The sequence below is a fragment of the Acanthisitta chloris genome, unplaced genomic scaffold, assembly GCF_000695815.1.
Source record: "Acanthisitta chloris isolate BGI_N310 unplaced genomic scaffold, ASM69581v1 scaffold33331, whole genome shotgun sequence".
Lineage (NCBI taxonomy): Eukaryota > Metazoa > Chordata > Aves > Passeriformes > Acanthisittidae > Acanthisitta > Acanthisitta chloris.
In genome coordinates, this window is record NW_008654909.1 from 4,623 (window position 1) to 23,895 (window position 19,273).

At 39.8% G+C, this 19,273-nt stretch overlaps 1 protein-coding gene across 1 annotated transcript; it reads left to right on the plus strand.

The window, feature by feature from the left end:
* Positions 1-1,627: 1,627 nt before the first annotated feature.
* On the plus strand, positions 1,628-7,403 carry ZNF804A (zinc finger protein 804A; the record flags this gene model as incomplete). The annotated part of the gene is made up of 2 exons (XM_009083720.1): positions 1,628-1,758; positions 4,109-7,403. Coding segments are annotated over 2 exons (3,426 nt in total), but the record flags the coding sequence as incomplete, so codon positions are not given.
* Positions 7,404-19,273: the final 11,870 nt, after the last annotated feature.

The window sequence follows — 19,273 nt, forward strand, 5'->3', positions numbered from 1 at the left end:
CTAATCTGTGTGTATTTATTATGCGCCACCAGGGATAAGAAAAACCCTCAATACCTGTCAAACTATTTGAAGTTAGAGTTATTGCTTTTCTAAATCAACGTGGCCCCTGTTCATGGCCAGTCGTTAGCCTCTGGACACTAAAACTGTGGCAAATTACCGGGTTCTTCCCAGAATCATGAGATTATGATCTTGTAAGATGATGTCATCTGACTGTGAGCCATAATCGGGGACACACCGAGCACTGATGGGGTTTGGGATCTCCTGGATGTTGCAGACATTGTTGCGTGTGTAGAGACAGTCAAGACACAGGTTCTGTGATGATAACCAAATTTTATTTCTAATACCCATTTTATTTCTACAGTGCTTCATGTATATTGTTCTTCACACACCGTGTACACACCGTGTTAATTACCTATCGGTCAGTGATGTGGTAATGCTTAATTTATTGGTTAACAGCTGCTTACACGTGCCCTTACTAACTATCCTGAAACATTCTCTTTTTATAGCCATCTTCTTCCTTTCTCACAAGACGTTTACCTCATTAGTCTCATGGATATAGGCTTATCATTCTCTTTTTGTAGTCATCTTCTTCCTTTCTCACAAGGTGTTTTTACCTGGTTAGTCTCAGGGATACAGGCTTATCTCATCAAGGTCAATGCTGTTCTCATTGGTGAGGCCTTCAGTCCAGCTGCCAGCCTTCACACCTGGAATACTTTTTGCTGACATGAAGAAATGGGAAAGTCTTTGTGTATTGTCTTTCTGTGATATAAAGAAAATGACATTCCCTTTAGGTGTGCAGGATCAGAGCTGTGCACTTTGATTTCCCTCCAAAGAAACAGACTGGAGATGAAATCAAATGAGATACTGGATTGAACCTCGATGTCTGCTGTACTGCTCTGTCAGACACCAGTGAGAGCAGGAAACACAAGCTCCTTCAAAGGGGCAATCTTCCCATTTCAAAATACAAGACTTCTCTGGCCATTACATCCCTTGGGGATACCTGCTGGGACAGGACCCTTTAACATCTTTAATAATGACCTGGATGGCAGGACAGCACTCTCTCAGGAGCTCTGCAGATGTTAGCATGCTGATAACGTGGCAGGGCAGGTCTTGAGGGACCTTAGTAAGCTGGAGACAAGGGCTGACAGGGACCTCCTGCAGTGCAGTGGTGACAAATGCCATGCCCAGCATCTCTGGCAGAAAAATGTGGAATTTAATATTCATCTGGGGGGGTCAGCAGGCTGCAGAGCAGCTTTGCAGAAAACTACCTGAGGTGGTCTCATTTTTTATTGATTCCTCAAAAAGCAATTATGCTGTGGGGAAAGTTTCTGAAGAAAGTCCTGAGCAAAATCCTGGCTGAACATAGCCTCATCCTGCTAAATCTGGTCTACATCATCATAAAGGCGCCAGCAAAAATTTCTAGGTTATCTTTAACCTAGCTAACCCGGTCTCTAGCATCTCTATGTATTTTGGTTATTCCCTTGAAATGTTTAAGTTTATTAAAGGGGTCACTTTTGTTGGGTTCAAAAATAATTCATGCCATGAGCACTTACCAGCAAGTAACTGTCATTGTAAACGTTTCTCATCCCTGGGGTTTTTATGTGCATTCTATGGCTGTTTGTTGCAGAGACTGAAGGAACTGAAACAGAGGGAGTTTGCTCGAAACGTAGCATCTAAGTCACGAAAAGATGAAAGAAAGCAGGAAAAAGCCCTTCAACGCTTGCACAAACTAGCTGAGCTGAGGAAAGAGAGAACGTGGTAAGTACATAGCTGCTGAAACACAAAAAATACTTTAAACTAAGCCCTCCACTGTTAGCTGGTGCTGTGGGACACAGGGCAATTGGAGTGCCTTAGCTGGAGCTCCACACATGCGTTTTTATGGCATTTTGGAGGCAGCCTGTGTACAGCAATTTGATTCACACTCTGTGCAGAAATGAATGTTTAACGTTGCTTTTTCAGCAGAGCTAAAATGACATGTATTTGGAGTTTAAAAAAAGATGTGTTTCATATATATTTCATAAAACCAGGCACATTGGTTGAAAGCTGAGTGAAGTAGGTCATGCATTTGCAGGCTGACACTACTTCATTGATGAGGTGAGGAACACAGTCTGTCTCTCTAGGATGTAACAGATCTCTGCGATTTCGTTTTCAAAATGCTCGCCTGGGAAGGCATCCAGAAATCTAGCTTTAAATTTCAATAGCTGGATTTTTTTATATTAAAAGGTAAGTGCTCCTTTCTCCCAGCTCAACAGAATGTTTACCTCCCTCTGCAGAAGTGACTCCTTGCTACTCATACATTTCAGTATTGCATCTAGGCATGCGGTTGAAATTAATATTGAGCTTGCTAGTTGTGACTGCATTCTCAAATATGACACAGTTCTGACACTGATAAGCCACTGAAAATATGTTCTTGTCACAGTGTGATCTCTAGGGAAAAAAGTAAAAAAAATGTAGATGCTCGAGTGCAAATGTTTTCTTTTTATTCAGCCTTCGTCTCACCAGATGAGCTAACAGAGAAGTCCAACCAAGTCACAGTTCTTGTTCAAAAATAGTCTGTTTCTCCCTAGTTTGGGTGGTGGGCAGCATGCTGAAACAAAGTCTGTCTGAGCAGGTGGATGGGACATGAGTGTTGTGAGGTCTGATTGAAAGGAGCAACATGACGCCTCACTTTTGAATCTTTTTTATGATAACTCATGTACAGACTTTCTCCTCCATCAGTGTTTGAACTGTCCAGATTTAATGCTTGAGGATATTAGATGCTATTCCCCCTAAACATGCTCCAAAATCTGAATTTAGCATATTTCCGGACAAAGAGGAAAGAAGAACTTACTGTTTTCCTTTTCCCATGCTTGTAAAGCACAGATTTTGCAAGCTGTTGTTGTTTCTGGATTGTTTGGGGTTTTATAAATATCCTTCTTCTGCCTCCTGAAGGAGAATTTCTATCTGGGCTTTATTTGTCTGTTTAATAATTGCTGTTTACTACCACTTTGCATCCTTAGAGGTGTGATGTAGACAGACATTCAGGATTTTTTTTAACTGGTATTTTCTACATTGGCTTTCTAGAAGTCAACATTTTATTCTGTTAAAGAAAGGATTTGTATGGGGGGGTTTATATATATTTTAAATTTATGAAGAACTGGGCAAGGCAGGAATCCTCATGAGGAATTCCTGTCTCACAAAACCTCTACCCTAATTTCTAGACCCGATAGGGTAAATTAATCCTTCTTTATCTCACTTTTCCCAGTGACTGGTAATCTAGTACTGCTCTGAGCTGTAACATGGAATAATTTGGTTAAAACAAACAAACAAATTGTTTTAACATAGGTCCATTACTCCTAGTGCTGAGCTGTTCCTGTGGATCCTGGAAAACTGGCAGCTTAAACAGTTTTTGCTCTTCTCTTTGCTTCCTATTAAGTCAGATAGAACAGATGGGAAGAGGATGTGAAATGAAGAACAGAAGTAGACAGTGATAAATTTTTTCTCAAGAGGGATGAATCACTTACTTCACTACTGTCAGCTGAAATACTCTCTCCAGTTTTATTTTTCCATGAAAGAAATTGCTGAGATGGCGCTGGTTTGGTCTGTGAACACAAATAGGATGGGAGCTGCTGGGGGATTGCCTGTGGGCAGAGCAGCAGTCACTAGAATGATGACTAAGAGGAAAGTGCTCTGTGAGGCGTTCACTGGTTTAATATATTTTGTAGCACAATGGAATGCAAAACCTCTGCTATTTTGTAGTAATAGTGTTGTAACCATGATGGTCTGCTGGGAGGAGAGGCAAGATTTCTGGGGAGGTATAGAGTCTCTTATTTGCCCAGCACGTAGGAAAATTTAACCCCCTTTTACGAATACAAGTCCTTCAGCTGATAACTTCACATGAAGAAGCTGAGGGCATAATATTTCATCATTCTTTCTTTTAATACTGGTCAACTAACCTTATTATAAAAGTGGCATTTTTTCAGAGATGGCATTTTTTCGTATTCTAAATCTACATATCCACAGATTCTTTGCCTTTCCTTAAAAATTCTCATAGATACCAGTGTAATACCATGTTTCTGTCAGCCCTTCTCCAAAAGGTACTGACTCAGGGTTTTGTTTTTCTTCCTAGTGCTCCTGGAAGTGGCCCTATGTTCAAATCCACTACAGTGACTGTGAGAGATCACTGCAATGATGTCCCCAAAAGTGCTGCCATAGATTCTGCCACCAACCAGGATTTCAGCTGTGCGTTAATGCCCGACGTGCAGAATTGCAAAGACGTTGCCTCTCTTGTTTCTTCCACTCCTGGAGATGTGTGTAGTAATAAATCTGACACTAACAAAGGTGGAGATCAGCTTCAAGGAGCTCAAGGACATAGAGTTGGGTTCTCCTTTGCTTTTCCTAAGAAAGCAGCAGTCAAACTGGAGTCTTCAGCTGCCGTTTTCTATGAATATAATGATGAAACATCCATGGAGCACGGATTTAGCAGAAGGAGTAGGTTTGTTCCAGGAACGTGTAACCTTCAGTCTCCTTCAGCAGCAGAAATAATTGTGTGCCCTGAGGAGAAACATAACTGTTTTCACCCACTGGTGGAAAAATGCGGAGACGCAGCAGAAGCTCCTGAAGCTCAGGAGTCAAAAGAGCTGGGCAGTGAAGAAAGCAAAGTGCTGGAGATTCCAGCATTAACTCCTGCTGTGTCCCAGTCAAAGCAACTGGTGTCCTCGGACACGGATGGCTCTGGTATGGATGTAAGTGCAGCAGAGTTACCAGACCAAATGCTGACCACGGTTGTGGACAGTGCTCAGGTCCTGCCCTTGGATGGCAGCGGATGTGAGCTGCAGGCAAGCAGGGTTCTTGCGCAGGTGGTTGTGGAGGATTGTTTATCTCTGCAGGATGTTGTGGAGGAAAACAATAAAGACAGGAATAGTGATCCATCCACAACTGGAACTGCAATAAAAAACGTGGGGACAGATGCAGTAGTTCCATCACCTTCTGAAGAAGGTAGTAGTGGAGCCCCACAAGGCAAACCGGACGTGCGCAAGAGACCTTGTGAGCCCTTTGTCCCTGTTCTTAGCAAATATGGATCAAATGTTCTTCAGTGGCCGTCAGAAATGTTAATTTACACAAGTACAGACCCATCGATTTCTTATAGCTGTAATCCTTTATATTTTGATTTTAAGTCATCAAAAACAAGTGACAGCCAAGAAAAGCCCAAGCATCAACCAAGCATACCTCATGTGCACCCTAAAACTGAATCTGACCATGTCTTAGTCTCGGATTTTACAAACAAAACTACTTCAGAGTGTGGTGATTATGAAGAAGTGAATAAAAATGTGTGCAACTATACAATCCCCCTTTTAACTGATGTTTCTCTCTTCAGAAATTGTGACCTTGCAAAAAATCAAAACAAAGTGTCCTTGGATGAGTCATTCAGGATTAGAAAAATAGAAAAGTATCACATATCTAAAACCCACTTACGACAAAACACTGTGATAGATGAGAAATATAACAAAATCTGGATCAAAGAAAGCCACGAAAAATGCCTTCACAAAAGCAGAAAACGGAAAAGGAGAAGAAAATTATGTCATTGCCATCATCATCACTATGGGGACACAACAGCAGCAGAAATGGAGATGTCTCCAGCAACTGAAAAAGATACTGCTTACAGAGATGAAAATAAGTATCAACACCTCCAAAGTAATGCAGAGAAGTGCAGACATGATGCAGGGAATATCTGGTTAACTGCAGGTGAGATACAGCAGTCACACCCAAAACTCGTAATTGAAAATGGTCACAAGAGAGTCATATCTGCATCAGATCACATACACTGGGACAGAGGCTGGTGTGACTTTTGGAGTGCAAAAAATAGTGGCCAACACCATGGTTGTAAACGGCCACACAGAAAGAGCAAAACAAGTTCTCGGAGACAGGCAAAGCAGCTGGTGCCGAGCTCTAGGAGGCACAGCCTGAGATACTCTAAAACATGTTGTAGCTGGAAAGTCAGGAGGTCAAGCTGTAGCCCAGAGCATAAATGTTTAGGACAATACAGTGAAGAGAAGGGTCTGAGTCAAAACCAGTCCGTAAAGAGAGGTTACAATGCTTTGACAGAAGAACCTGCAAAATCCCACCACAAGCGGAGACAGCACACCGATTCTTCTTCTTCAGATGAAAGCTCATGTGACCAGGCATTATCAGCAGAGGAATATTTAAGGCAAGCACATACTTTAGGTACATACCATAAGGCAAAAGGGAAACGCAGGAGAAGGAAAACTAGAATCTATCCTGTTTTCCTTGACAGGAATGCAAGAAGTGAGACCTCTGGACCTTCCAAAGAAAATTCTGCAAATTCTACATCTAATATTTTGGAGGACTTACTGACTCAAGACAATCTAGAGGAAACTAATGCAGATCCCAAACCTGATCACACAAAAGATACAGATGAAACAATGGAGCTGGAGGAAAGCAAATCATCTCTAGAAACTGATAGTTCACATGTGCTGGAAAATGACAAACTGACAGTGTGTGCAGCGATGGAGAGCGCACCGAGTACATATTCTGATGTCATCCCAGCTTCTGCTGCTTCTGTTCCTGAGCACAGTGCTCCAGCAGCTGCTGGCACACAGGATGTTCTACAAGATGAAAAGAAAAAAGAAAATGTCAACAGTCGTGAAAATCAAGCTCGTTACAAAGCTCCTCTCCCCAACAGGCATTTGGAACAAGCTCCTCCTAAGTCCTATCTTTGCCATTATGAATTGGCCGAGTCTCTACCGCATGAGAAGATGAGTGAGGTGACCAGTGAGTGGGTGCAGTGTAATCCTGGCATATTCAGCAGCCCACCACCCTTGCCATTCAAAGAAGCACATGTAAACAGTCACACCTTTTTAACTACCGAACAGTTAATAGCCCCCTTCCCCCTGCCCGATCAGACATTGATCTTCCCTCCTGATAGCCACGAAAAGTTCAAAGAGCTCCCATCCGAGGCGTATCAGCAGATCATGCCACAGAACCTGCTGTCCAACAAAGTGAAGTTCGCCTTCCCTCCGCCGGCGATGCAGCCCCCGAGTGCCCCTCTGCAGCCCTTGCCCTTGCAGCCACCGCTGTGTTCTACCTCCGTCACCACCATCCACCACACCATCCTGCAGCAGCACGCTGCTGCCGCCGCCGGCACCTTGAAGGTTCTCCAGCCCCACCAGCAGTTCCTCTCACAGGTCCCAGCTCTTTCCAGAGCACCTTTACCTCATCTACCTGTAGGACCGAGGCTGTGCCCAGGAGGCCACGCAGCCTTCGTTGCCCCTCCGCACTTGCCGCTGCTCCCGCCCTCAGTCCTGCACCCGACCCAGCTGGCGTTCCCCCCACTGCCGCACACTGTCTTCCCGTCCCTGCTGTCCCCACATCCAGCTGTCATCCCCCTGCAGCCCCTCTTTTAGGACAGGAATGGGGATGGGGGAAGGAGCCTTCAACAAAACCTTCCTGCTGGATCCCTCAACTTTTCAAAATGGTTCTGGGAACTAAACTGGTTAAAACTCCTCGTTCCTTGGGAAGCATTTACTGTAAGTGTAAGGATGCAAACTTTCATGTCAAGTTCAGACCTATACTATAACTAAAGCACTGAATAGTCTGATACTAATTATGAACTCTGTCTATATATAAGTGAAAATAATGTCTTAGAATATGTATAATGTATATAAAATATATTTATAGTTCTATAACTTATGTTGTAAAGTATTCACTTTTTGTTTTTTATCTTTGTGTATTTGCACCTATTTAATGTTTAGACAAAGCTGATGCACTATGTTTTGTACTATGTTCTCTGAAACTGTAAATCTAGTGACAAACTATCTCTTGCAATAAATTTTTGTTAACAACTTAAGTATATCAAAAATCTTTCATTATAAGCCTCATAGATGTTGTTCCTCCATGTCCTTCTGCAGCTGAACAGCATCCTCTACCCCTGCTATGTTGGGATAATCAGGTTTCCTACAAGTCAGTGATTTATCAGGGAGGCTCAGAGGCCAGTACCTTGAGGGCAGCTGTCTTACCAAGCCAGAGAGAAAGGGTAATAGATGTGTTTGCGGTAGCGGTTTGATGTCACCGTGAGAAATTTTGCCTACTCGTAGTATGTGCACAAACTGCTGACTGTTGGAGCTAATCCCTTTTATACTAAATCACAAAAAGACAATGTGACAAATATAACATTGGTGATAGAGGGGGAAAAAGGGATCGTATCGGTGGCAGTTTGACTTCAAGGGAATATTGCTTGTAACAGAAAGGTAGAGCGTAGGGAAGGGCTTGGTTCCACCAAGCATCCTTTCTCTGCTGGCACACAGCCCTCAGTGGCAGCAGATCTGTCAGAGGGAGGTCCTTGCTGCCTATGCAGTGTATGAAGGTAGCGATAACACATGAGCACGAAGGGAGGTCAGGAAGAACTTCGCATGGGAAACTCACCAGGGTTTGATACAAATTCTTACCTCATATCACCCCCCCCTTTTTCCTGCTAAAGAAATAGAATAATGTAGAATAATTAAAATAATAATATACTGCCATTGTTTTTAACAGTATTTTGGAGACTTCTCCCTACCTCTGCAGCCTTTTTATTGCTGTTGAACCTCACTTGGCTTTAGCCAGTGAAATCTTCTCATTTGCTTTAGCATGAGCTGTATCAGACCCACACCTGTGATGGTCCAGAATAAAAGCAGAAGCCATTCTGAGCTAGAGCCATCTCTGAGATAAAATGACGTGTATCATTGAGTGAAGCTGAGGATTTGCAGTGTGACAGTTAGTGCTAGAGGTAGGCCCTCCATAATAAAAGGTAGGTGATAGCTCTCCCAATTAATTACTTCTTTTTGCCCTTTTATATAGTATAATAAAATCATATGAAATTGAACTGAAAGAGTAGTAAATTTGAAGTATTATTAATATACATTGCATATTAATAGCTACAGACATTAACCCTTTGGAAAGTAATACGATATCCTAAAACATATATACCTGGATATTATTTTCTGCATCTATAGCATTAGAACTTACCTGTATCAATATTGCAAATTTTAGTAAATTATTGCATTAAAACTATAGCAAACAACGTCTTGCCACTATGATTGCAGTGTCAGCTACTCAAGGGATATGAGTTTTCCATGTTGTGCAGTTGCAAAGGGCTAAACTATGTTAATAAGCAAGAAGTTGGTAAGAAAGAGCAGATGAGCAGTCAGGGCCTGGAGAGCGGCTCGGATCCCCTGCCTGAGGCTGCGGCATGGAGTGGGATGTTCCTGAGCATCCGTCTCTGCAATGCCAGACAGAAGGTATATCTTCTCTAGTTCCAATTTCAGGTGAATGAATGCCCATTTCTATTTATATGGTACCTGGAAAATACGGAATATAAGTGACTTTATCCACCTCCTTTGTTTCAAGAGTACACCTACATATTGTGTGTGTCTCCACTACCTCCTGTCACGTGCAGGGGCCAAGCAGGTGCTGGGCACAGGAATCTCTCTTGAAAGTGTGCTGGCTGCTTTGTCTCCTGCCTTGGCTGACTTGTGCTGGTGTCTGCATTTCTGCCCTCCTCTGTGGGGTCAGCACAGACAACCTCCTTGGTTCTGATGTGCCATCAAAGACAAAATCCATCTCACTATATAGCAGTACACTCAAAGAATCCACATAAGACAAATAGGATTTCAGGTTACCATATCCATTATCTGGCAGGAGACTAAAAATCACCAATTCCAAATTTTTGGTTGCAGTGTTCATTGAAAAACCCAATCCATTAACTTGGAAGTCCACATTTTTTTCAACACAATGCACCAACAGCTTTGAATTCTACTTTTTTCTTACAATTTAAATTATTTTTTCTATATTAAGTTGTTAAACAATTTTAAAACATTGCACAATTCTTTATTATCTGTTGTAATTGCTGTTCAATAGTGTATAAACTACTTAAAATAAAAGACTAATAACCGTAAAATGTAATAATTTTCTAATATGGTATTGCCTTTAATGCTAGAACTGTTTGTATATGTGACTTCATATGTAAAAGCAAAAGCAGTATAAAAATAAATCACAAATTAAGTTTAAATTTGAACACCCTAAATTAAATTACCTCATAAAATATTCTTTTGAGTTTCTGTTTTATTATTAAATATATAACTTCTAGTAAGTTATATATGGGTAGTTCTTCTTTTATATGTTTTGTCTGGTATTTTAGATTAAATGCATTACTTCTATTCCATAACTCAGTAATCTAATTTCTAAGCAAAATATATTGCAAATGCTAAATAATTGATTTTTTTTCTTTTTAGCATTCTAAAAAAATGCCACCAAATTTGTTATATCTAAGTAATTTACTTTTGAATTTACAAATTTGCAAAGACCTAGTGTGCCAGTGCTCCTGGCTGGTTTGCCAGTTTTTAGAATTATTGGGCTTTCTTCCTAGTGTGAACAGTGAAAGTGATACTCCCAAATGGCAGGGATTAGACCTTCAGACCTAAAACTAAATGAGGTCATAGGTTTTGTTAAGTGATTTCCCAGACCAGCTCTGCAGAGAAGTACCTGAAAAGCTAATTTGTTCCCCTGAGGTGAGAAGAATATCTTTATTTTGGCTGCAATCTGACCAGACTCTGATCTTCCTGGAAATGCTCCATTCCTCAGGTAACGTAGGTATGGTCATGGTCTAGAGGAGCTTTGGGGCATTAAGATGAGACTGGATGTGGCACTTAGTGCCATGGTTTAATAACCACCATACAGTTGGACCTGATGTTCTTTGAGGTCTTTTCCAACCTGGTTGATTCTATGATTCTATGATAATCATCTCACATTGTTGTGGGCACTTTTTTCAGTAACTGAACTCTTTTCACTTGGCTGTAAGTACATTTTTAAAATGCTAACAATACATGCAGAGAATCAGATTGTTTATTTGGTTTCCTTCACAAACTAGAAACTATGCAAGCCCTTAACTGCTGGGGAGAAATCACCAGGTTCCAGATTCTGCAGGAGTGAGCAGTGGGTTGTCACGTGAGGAGAAACATTGGAAAAAGAAACCCTTTGTATGGAGTATTATCGAGCGAGAATGTTTTATCATTCAGTTCAATCAAACAACAATGAAAATGTTATGAAGCAATGTTGGGTTTACTTGCAATATTAACTTTTAATTAGCACATGAACTTTTTAAACTTGTTAAGTAGTCATTTGGTTACGGTATTCAAACAAAGCTTTCAAAGACCATTGGGACATTTATCTTTAATATATCACTGTACATCATAATATGCTGCTTTTACAACATATGACATGGCTTTCATTTTTTTCAAAAGTTCATTTTCTGTACTTGCGCTTTTCCCTCGAAATACATGTTTTGTGTTATGTTAATATTTACTTGACATGCTGCATTTAAAATACAGCTTGAAGGATATTGACCAGACTCTTCCTTGGTGTAAATGAATGTACAGATTCTGATTTGGTGGAATTTCATTGGTTTGTAACCAACCAACAGTCACTCATGTTGCAATGCTAAGGGGTTTGTTAACTTTCCAAGGTTGAGGCAGTATGTTATGACCATGTGAATGTATTTTGAAGACAGTTGGGTTTTTTTGTAACTAAGGTGGTAAATTTTAATGTTCTGGGTGTTTTGCCATGCTGCTCACAGTGTACATGTTCTAAACTCCATACATTCATTTTCTGATCCCCATTACTGTGCATTGCCTCAAGGCTTGTCTATATGTAGCAGAGCAAATATTTATGCAATATTCCTACCAGTTGTAAAATTTTACAATCCTATATTAACTCTCTTTATTGAAAGTAAAGACATTTTTACTGTATAGAGATCATTTCATATTTTTAAATTAACATGGCTTACTATCTAAATGTGCATGTTATTTTATAGATCACTCTAATTTAATGTTTGCAGCAGCCATGGGTTTTTGTATGACTTTATGTGCACTCCTCTTTACTTCAGGAACACTATAAAGCATTCCCTTTTTCTGTTTCTCTGTAAGATTATCAGAGTTTATTGAAATTTATCTAATTATGAAAAGGAATCAGGCTTTTTCATTGCTTTCAACTGCAAAAATTAGCATACTGACTTTAAGACTTCTGATTTTTGCATCAAGCTTCTGTTGTATTTTATTGATTTTATAAAAGGTTGGGAAAATTTCTACCCTGAGGCTAAATTTTGACCTGTTAGAGAAATTCTGAAAACAGTGGAGTTTAAGGAAGCTTTGCCATAACTGTTACTGAGGGTTTACTTTGACCTGATGTATTAGGGCTCTTTATTTATTAAAACTGCCTAATACTTGCTGCTTTCAGTTGAATAATCATTTCATAAGGTATGATGAGGAGCACAATCCAGTAATGAAGAATTAATCCATTTTTAATCAGTCTTCTACCTCCTTTGTTGTAAAGGTATTTATGTCATTAATGACCATAAAGGTATATCTTTAAAATTTCTGTTCTGTATCATCAGTGTTTTGAAACACATACATGCCCCTTCTATTCTGATACCAAAGAAGAAACAGTTCATTAAAATATTGGCTTTTCTAGCTGTACAGTCTCCTTTAGAAGCTTTAATAAGTAGGACTACGTTCATACAATACACAGGTAAAATCATGTATCAGTAGTCTTTTTTTTTTCTGGGATAAGATCAAAATGTGCAAATCCATGTAAACATAATAAAGAAAATCATAACAATTAAGTAAGCTTCAAATGTGAATCCATGATGGATATAGTATTATTGATGAGAATTAAAGGTTGTTACTGTTAATCAGAGGTGGCGTTTGTTTGCTATAAATGAGGTTTTTAAACAGAAATTGAATTTTTTTTTCTCCAAAGAAGCAGGAAACAAGAAAATACTTTTGAAAAGATATGTTTTTCAATCAGCTGGGTAGGACCTGTGTACCTTTCTTACAGATGAGAAACAGCAAGTAAGTACTGAACATGCAAAATCCTATATGTTAGAAGAAAACATCTTGTGTTTCTAGTGAAGTCTTACCTTGATTTAATCTGGTGAAACCTGGAGGAAGAATTAGGCTAAAAGATAAAAAGTTCTACCACAAAAGGTCAATATCCTCTTTTTATATCATAAGGAATCAAATAGAGATTCATTTAAATTAATATATTTTCACTATTGTGAATATAAAGAAACTGAAGTCCAGCTCAGGTCCAAAGTTTTTCTTGCAGTGTAACTCAGATTTAAGAGCCTCGGTGGTTAGTCCCCAAACCTTCTTGCATGTAACTCTTCTATACATAGCTTCTATGTCACTGGAATGCTGGCAAGCATGAAAGTAAAATCCAGTCTCATCTCTCATATTGCCTGTTGAAATAAAGAGGGGACAATCACATCACTGTATGATGTGCTGAAAGGAGGAAACCTGAAACAGCCAATGCCTTAATGATACTTTTGACTAGTAGAATTGTAATTGGAAATAGATGTTTACTTGCATTTTAGTGTTTATACATATACAGCTGTGTGTGTTGGCACACATGTACCAGGTTCAGGATTCTTTTTGTCCAAGCTGTAATTTTGCATCCATAATTAAATAGTGGTAAGCTTGTTTGAATGGTACATAGCAAAAGGAAGGAAACCATTGAAGGGAAGAATACTGACACAGAATAATAAGGGGGGGAGGGAAGTGGTTATAGCAAATGAACTCATCTTTTTCTCTCCAGGATGAAGGGAAGTTGCATGAAGTTACTTTACCTGCTTTTTATTGGCTGCGTCTGTTTTGTATCTTTTTACCACTGAAATTACCAGTGCTGTTTGCCTCAGTAAGCCTTTTTCTAGCTGGTCTGTCAGTTCATCAGTGCCAAAAAAAAAAAAAAAAAAAAAAAAAGGGTTAGCAGAAGAAGATCTGCATACAGTTTGCTCTCAATAAAGTCCCTTTTCTCTCCAGAGAAATTATTCACTAGAATAAACCCTCAGTGTGCAAAGTAAGCCCATTACTCTCCCTGCCACTGCCTACAGGTGCACTGTTTGCTCACCTTCTGTTAACTTGTCATTCCCCAGGAGCAGAAGAAATGGGAAGGAATGTATTTTCTTCCAGTACCACCAGTTTAAGAACCGGGTGCAGCGGAAAATGTTTTGGAGGATTAACCACGTTCTTCCCAGCAGAGGTGTAACCGTAAGTGCAAAGAGTGTCACAGTCACTGAGCATTTATTTTTCAGTTATGTACTTCAGAATGGATTACAGACAGTCTAAAAGAAGTGCAGGAGAGAAGCACTAAGGCAGAGTGGTTTAAGTGAGTAAGGCATTTAAAAAACTGAGGTGCTTTGCTGTCTCATTTGCTCCAGAGCTGCCAAGCTCTCTGCTCTGCAGATTTTGAGAGTGAGAGCTCATGTAAGAGTGCCAGTGACCAGGAGGGCAAGGGAGTGGATTACACTTCTCTCCTAGGGAAGATTGTCATTGCACATCTATTTGACGAGGTAGTTTGGTAGAACAGGGTGCAGAACCTACCTCATGGGTAGGTACAAAATTGTTGGGCCCATATAGTGTCTGGGAGCATGTATGACCTGTATGGTGCAGGTGCATTGCTTCCACACGTGCCCACCAGCTGTCCCTTGGCTTTGGGATGAGTTACAAGAAAGACTCAGGTCTTCAACTGGGTTTCCTCAAGTCTGTCAGATGTCAGCACCATTGCCTGCCCATGGCAGAGGTCAGTCAGGACTCTGTTCTTGTGGTGGGACTCAGTCTGGTTTGAAGGCTAATCTAGGATGTAGGGTATTTTATGATTTATTTTCCACAAAATGATGTGAGCCGTAAATGTGTTAGTGGTTAATAAAAAAGGCAAAATGCTATTAAGGTCATAAAAAAGCAGATTAAATAGAAGCTAAGTGTTGGGATAAGATATGGAATGTCAGACCTATAATGGGAGAATTCTCAAAGGTAAGAAATTGATAATGAAGCATAAGAGCAATAATAATAATATTTTACAACCAATATAACATATCCTTAGACAACATCTGTGCAAACCAGTCCTGGGTCACCAGTCCAGTACTGGAAGCTGAATTCTGGGCAGTAGGTTGTTGAGGGAGGCAGTGCTGTATGGGATGTATAGCAGTATGCACAAGGGAACATAATTGCTACTCTGAAGAATGTCTTGCAAGAGAACAGAAAGTGGTTTTAGGGGCAAACATGCAGGTACCTTTTGAGGGAAAAGAAGGGGAGTGTGTGGGGGAATTGAACCTGGCAATATTCATTGAGCTGTATGGCAATGCTAGGAGATATAAGCAGGGCCAGGTGGACGGGGGGCGCTGCTGCAAGGGGTTTTAAAGACAGTTTTAATAAACTCTATTCAAGCCTGCAGAGATTAGTGATAATTAATCTCTAGAACACCCCTACCTCCTTTTATTCAGTTTCTCCTAGGACAGTATTTCTACTTTTTAACCCCAGAACAGCAAGCAGTGGAATTTCCTGACACAGCATTGTGGGGCATTAGCATGAGCAGTGGGATGTATGAATCCTGCAGTAGCTCAGGGACTAATTACCTGGAAAGGTTGAAGGCGCAAACACCTATTAAGAGTGTTTTTCACAGAGAGCAAAGTTGCAGGCAAACATGAATGGAGACCTCTGCAGCTGCATGTCTGAGAGGTTTTATTTGAGATTTAAATGGTTTTGACTCTTTCTGCTGCTGTGTGGCAGTGTGATGTGTGGTATCAAAGCTGCTTCTTCCCATCGTTTTGCATTATCACGCAGAGTTATGGAGCTTAACATAGCTGCTAGATGCGATTCGACACATCACAAGCAGATGCGTCAGCAGGAGCAGCTAAATATGACACCATTTTTCTCAAATGCTGCAGTTTCGAAAACACCCTTCTTTGTAAGACAGTTTTAAATAAAACTATATGCATTTTGATGACAGTGCTGAGACCCCTTTCCAGGGAGCATTGGTATTTGGGGAGCAGTCAGCTGGTTTACAACAGTACCTGTCAATGAGAAGGAGGAGTTGGAGGGCTAAGCAGATACTGCCAACCAGAGAATTATTCTTTTATGAAACATTTTATATAATTTTAGCAACAAAAAAAGCAAAATCCTAGTGGTCATCAGGGATTCCCTGTCTGTGACCATGGAGCAGACAGTTGTCTGAAATTCAGTGGCCTCATAGATGGAGAAAGCTCCATAGAATAACTGGCAAGCTTGCTTTTCATCTTTTAAATCCATAATGCATGTATATACATATTGTTAATAATTCATATTAATGGAGAGCTCTTGCCCAAGAGCACATTCCCCTATCACAGAAAATAAATTGTTTAATGATGTCTAGGATAGAAATCAGAGGCTGCCTTTAAATCCAGCTATTACAGAACAGTACTAGACATGCAGAGCACACTTCCATAAACAAATAAATTCATTACAGTTTAATAACAGTGGAAATAAAAAATGTAAGGTAATTTAAATAATGTGCAAAATAGATCCATATTTTATCCTGAAGCTATAATGCCAAGTACTTACATTATCAGGAATTCTTGATAGCCTTCAGGGCTGGGTCTAGTGCAGGTAAGTAGAGAGGTTGAATTTAAATGTTATCATCTTGGCCTAAATTTATAGGGAGGCAAAATTCAGTTGTGTGGTGGTAGTTGTCTGAGCCTGGGTATTAGATGGAAAAGAGTCTGGGAATGCTCAGTGAAGTGCTGGTCACTCAGGAGGTTTAGGTGACAGAATGCAGAGTGGCTTCCGAGATTTGAGAGCACAGGGCAGGATCTGCAGAGTGTCACTGCCACTGAGGTATGGGGATGTCGGTGCATTGCAGAGGTGGGAAAAATGGTGAGGAGGAGAAACAGGACCATGTTGAGTCCAACATTCAGTAGTCTTGCAGAGAAATGTTGCAAATTTTCTGTACCCAGTGAATGTTAGCTAATTTAAGCAGCTTATTTTCGTATGTTTTATATCAAAATGCAAAATAGAAGGTATTTCCTGCTTAGAAATGGGTAACAACGGAAGACTCATTAGTGACTGAATTTTTGTTTTTCCAACCTCAGCAATTGAAATACTCCTCACAACAGCTCAGCTGAGTGGTGCCCTGTCCTGCTGGTGTTCTCCCAGTGAGTGCTCCTCTGCAGTGGATTGCTTCTGGTCATCAGAAACAAACACCCCAGGTGACCCCAGATGTTCATGTTTTACACATGTTCCATTTTTCCTATAGTTTGATGGATCTACAATACCTGAAGACCATTGTGTCAGACTAGTTATTTTTCTTTGTGATTCAATTACAAATATTTGTGTTTGCTTTGTGATAATTCAATTTCAAATATTTGTTGCTTGTCCTATTCAATGGTTACTCTATTTCATAGAACTGTCATATGCATCTTACCCTAGATCTGCATTAATGATTTCTGTAAGTGATGTGCATCTCTTACAGTGTGGTAACAGCTCCATCATCCTAGGGATAGGAGCCTTTTCCTTGTCAGTGGTCTATTAAAATAGGAATAAAGTAGGTACTGGTTTAGCTTGGAATTTGCATGTCTTCATCTACAACATCTGTATGTGGTTGGGCTGCTCTGAATTTGTGTTTGTAGCCTGAACTAATCTCTGTCAATACTTTTTTTTTTTGGTTCTATGAACATTTATCTCAGAAATCTCAATTCAAGGTCTGGATTTTGAATTCAGGCTATTCAACTGGACCCATATTTGACAGCATTTTGGGTCTGATGAGCATTTCTGGAGCCCTTAAATGGTTCTGGATGCACTTTTTGAGTATGTATAAAAACTGTTTAAAATATATTCTTTTTCCAAAAAGCAATGAAACTGATCATCAGTCTCATGATTTCAGCCACTTCCTTGGAGTTTAAGCTTACCAAATTTGTGTACTAATAATCATAAATGGGATCTCGTCCAATCATTTTCTTAGAAAACCTCACCCTACCAAGTGAGTGTGCTCACCTTACCATCTTAGAGTAACTCAATTCTGTAATTTTAAAAATGCAGTCTATAACGTTTTTCTTTTAAAGTCCATGCAATAATTTGCACATTCATTCTCCTTTTGCAAGCAGGGAAAAATTTGAGAGTTGACTTTTCCTTGATGTTTGTCAAAGGGAACTAATTTTGCATTCAATAATACATTTTTTTCTTTCAAGTCATCCTGAAATTTTAATATACTTGCTCTGTTATACAATAAGAAAATGACTATTTATCCCAATAGGTATTTTTTCAGAGAAAAAAAACCACACCTTTGCTTCTTTGGGGTTTTAAACACAATTCCAGTTTTCTCTCAACTCTGTGTCTTGTGATATTCCTTGTCAGATTAATGTGTTTTAAAGCTGTTGGTTGGTACCTGAGCTGTCAAAAAGGAAGATTAAAAACACACCTTTCCTTCTGGGGATTCATTTTGCATTGCAAAATGCAGAGGAGGAGAAAGAAAACCTTTCCTGCTTTGTTGTTGGCACACATCAGACTTGCTGTATGTGGCATTACAGTTATGTTTGGGGTTAGGAAGGAATTTCAGTTACTGTCAGACAGCCCTAGATATTCACACTAGATCCGATGCAGGATCCTGCAATGGTTATTTTTTTGTGAGGAGCTGAATGTACTTGAAGACAGCTATGAAGGGTCATGGATTTGAGTTTTATCTCACCCACAAACATGGTGTGTGACTTAGAACAGAAATAGTTTCTCTCTGCTTCATTTAGGAGATTGGAAAAATTGCAATTGCCTTCTAATGTGGTGGATACACTTAGCTTCTAATACAGTTGATCAGTAGATGAAATATGTTTATTCACTTCTAAGTTTCAAGAAGTTCTCGGCTAGAAAAAGAGAAAGGCACAATATTTTTAGTACTAACAAATTCACTCTGTATTTATTTCAGAAATTATTTCAGAGAAAAATTATGATGTAAATCCTTACTCTTACATTTTACACAAATTCAAATAACTTCTGAGAGAAATACAGAGAATAACCCTTGAATTGCAGCAACAAGGAGACATCCTGCAGCAGCTCCATTTGGTCCCAGATTCTAATGAGGCTATAAATGCTGGGCAAGGTCCATAAACATCACAGAGGTGGCAGTGTTCACCAGTGCTGCTAACCCAACTTTAAATCAAGTTTTCCAAACCTGGGTCCTAGTCTCCTCTCAGTCTGAGTAAGAAAGTGCATTCAAGGGAAATGGTGCACATGAGAAAGCTCTCCTCATTTCACTGGACTTGAGAAATAATTCAGGACCATACATTTCTCTAGTGTTTCAGTTAGTATTTAAATGATTCAGACATCATTTTGGCTATGCATTTATTATAGAAAGTGCTTGATTTTGATCTAATATGTATTCTGGAGATATTTTAGACCATTTTTTACAGTTTCTGAAAGTAAGAGCCTGTTCCACTCTTTAG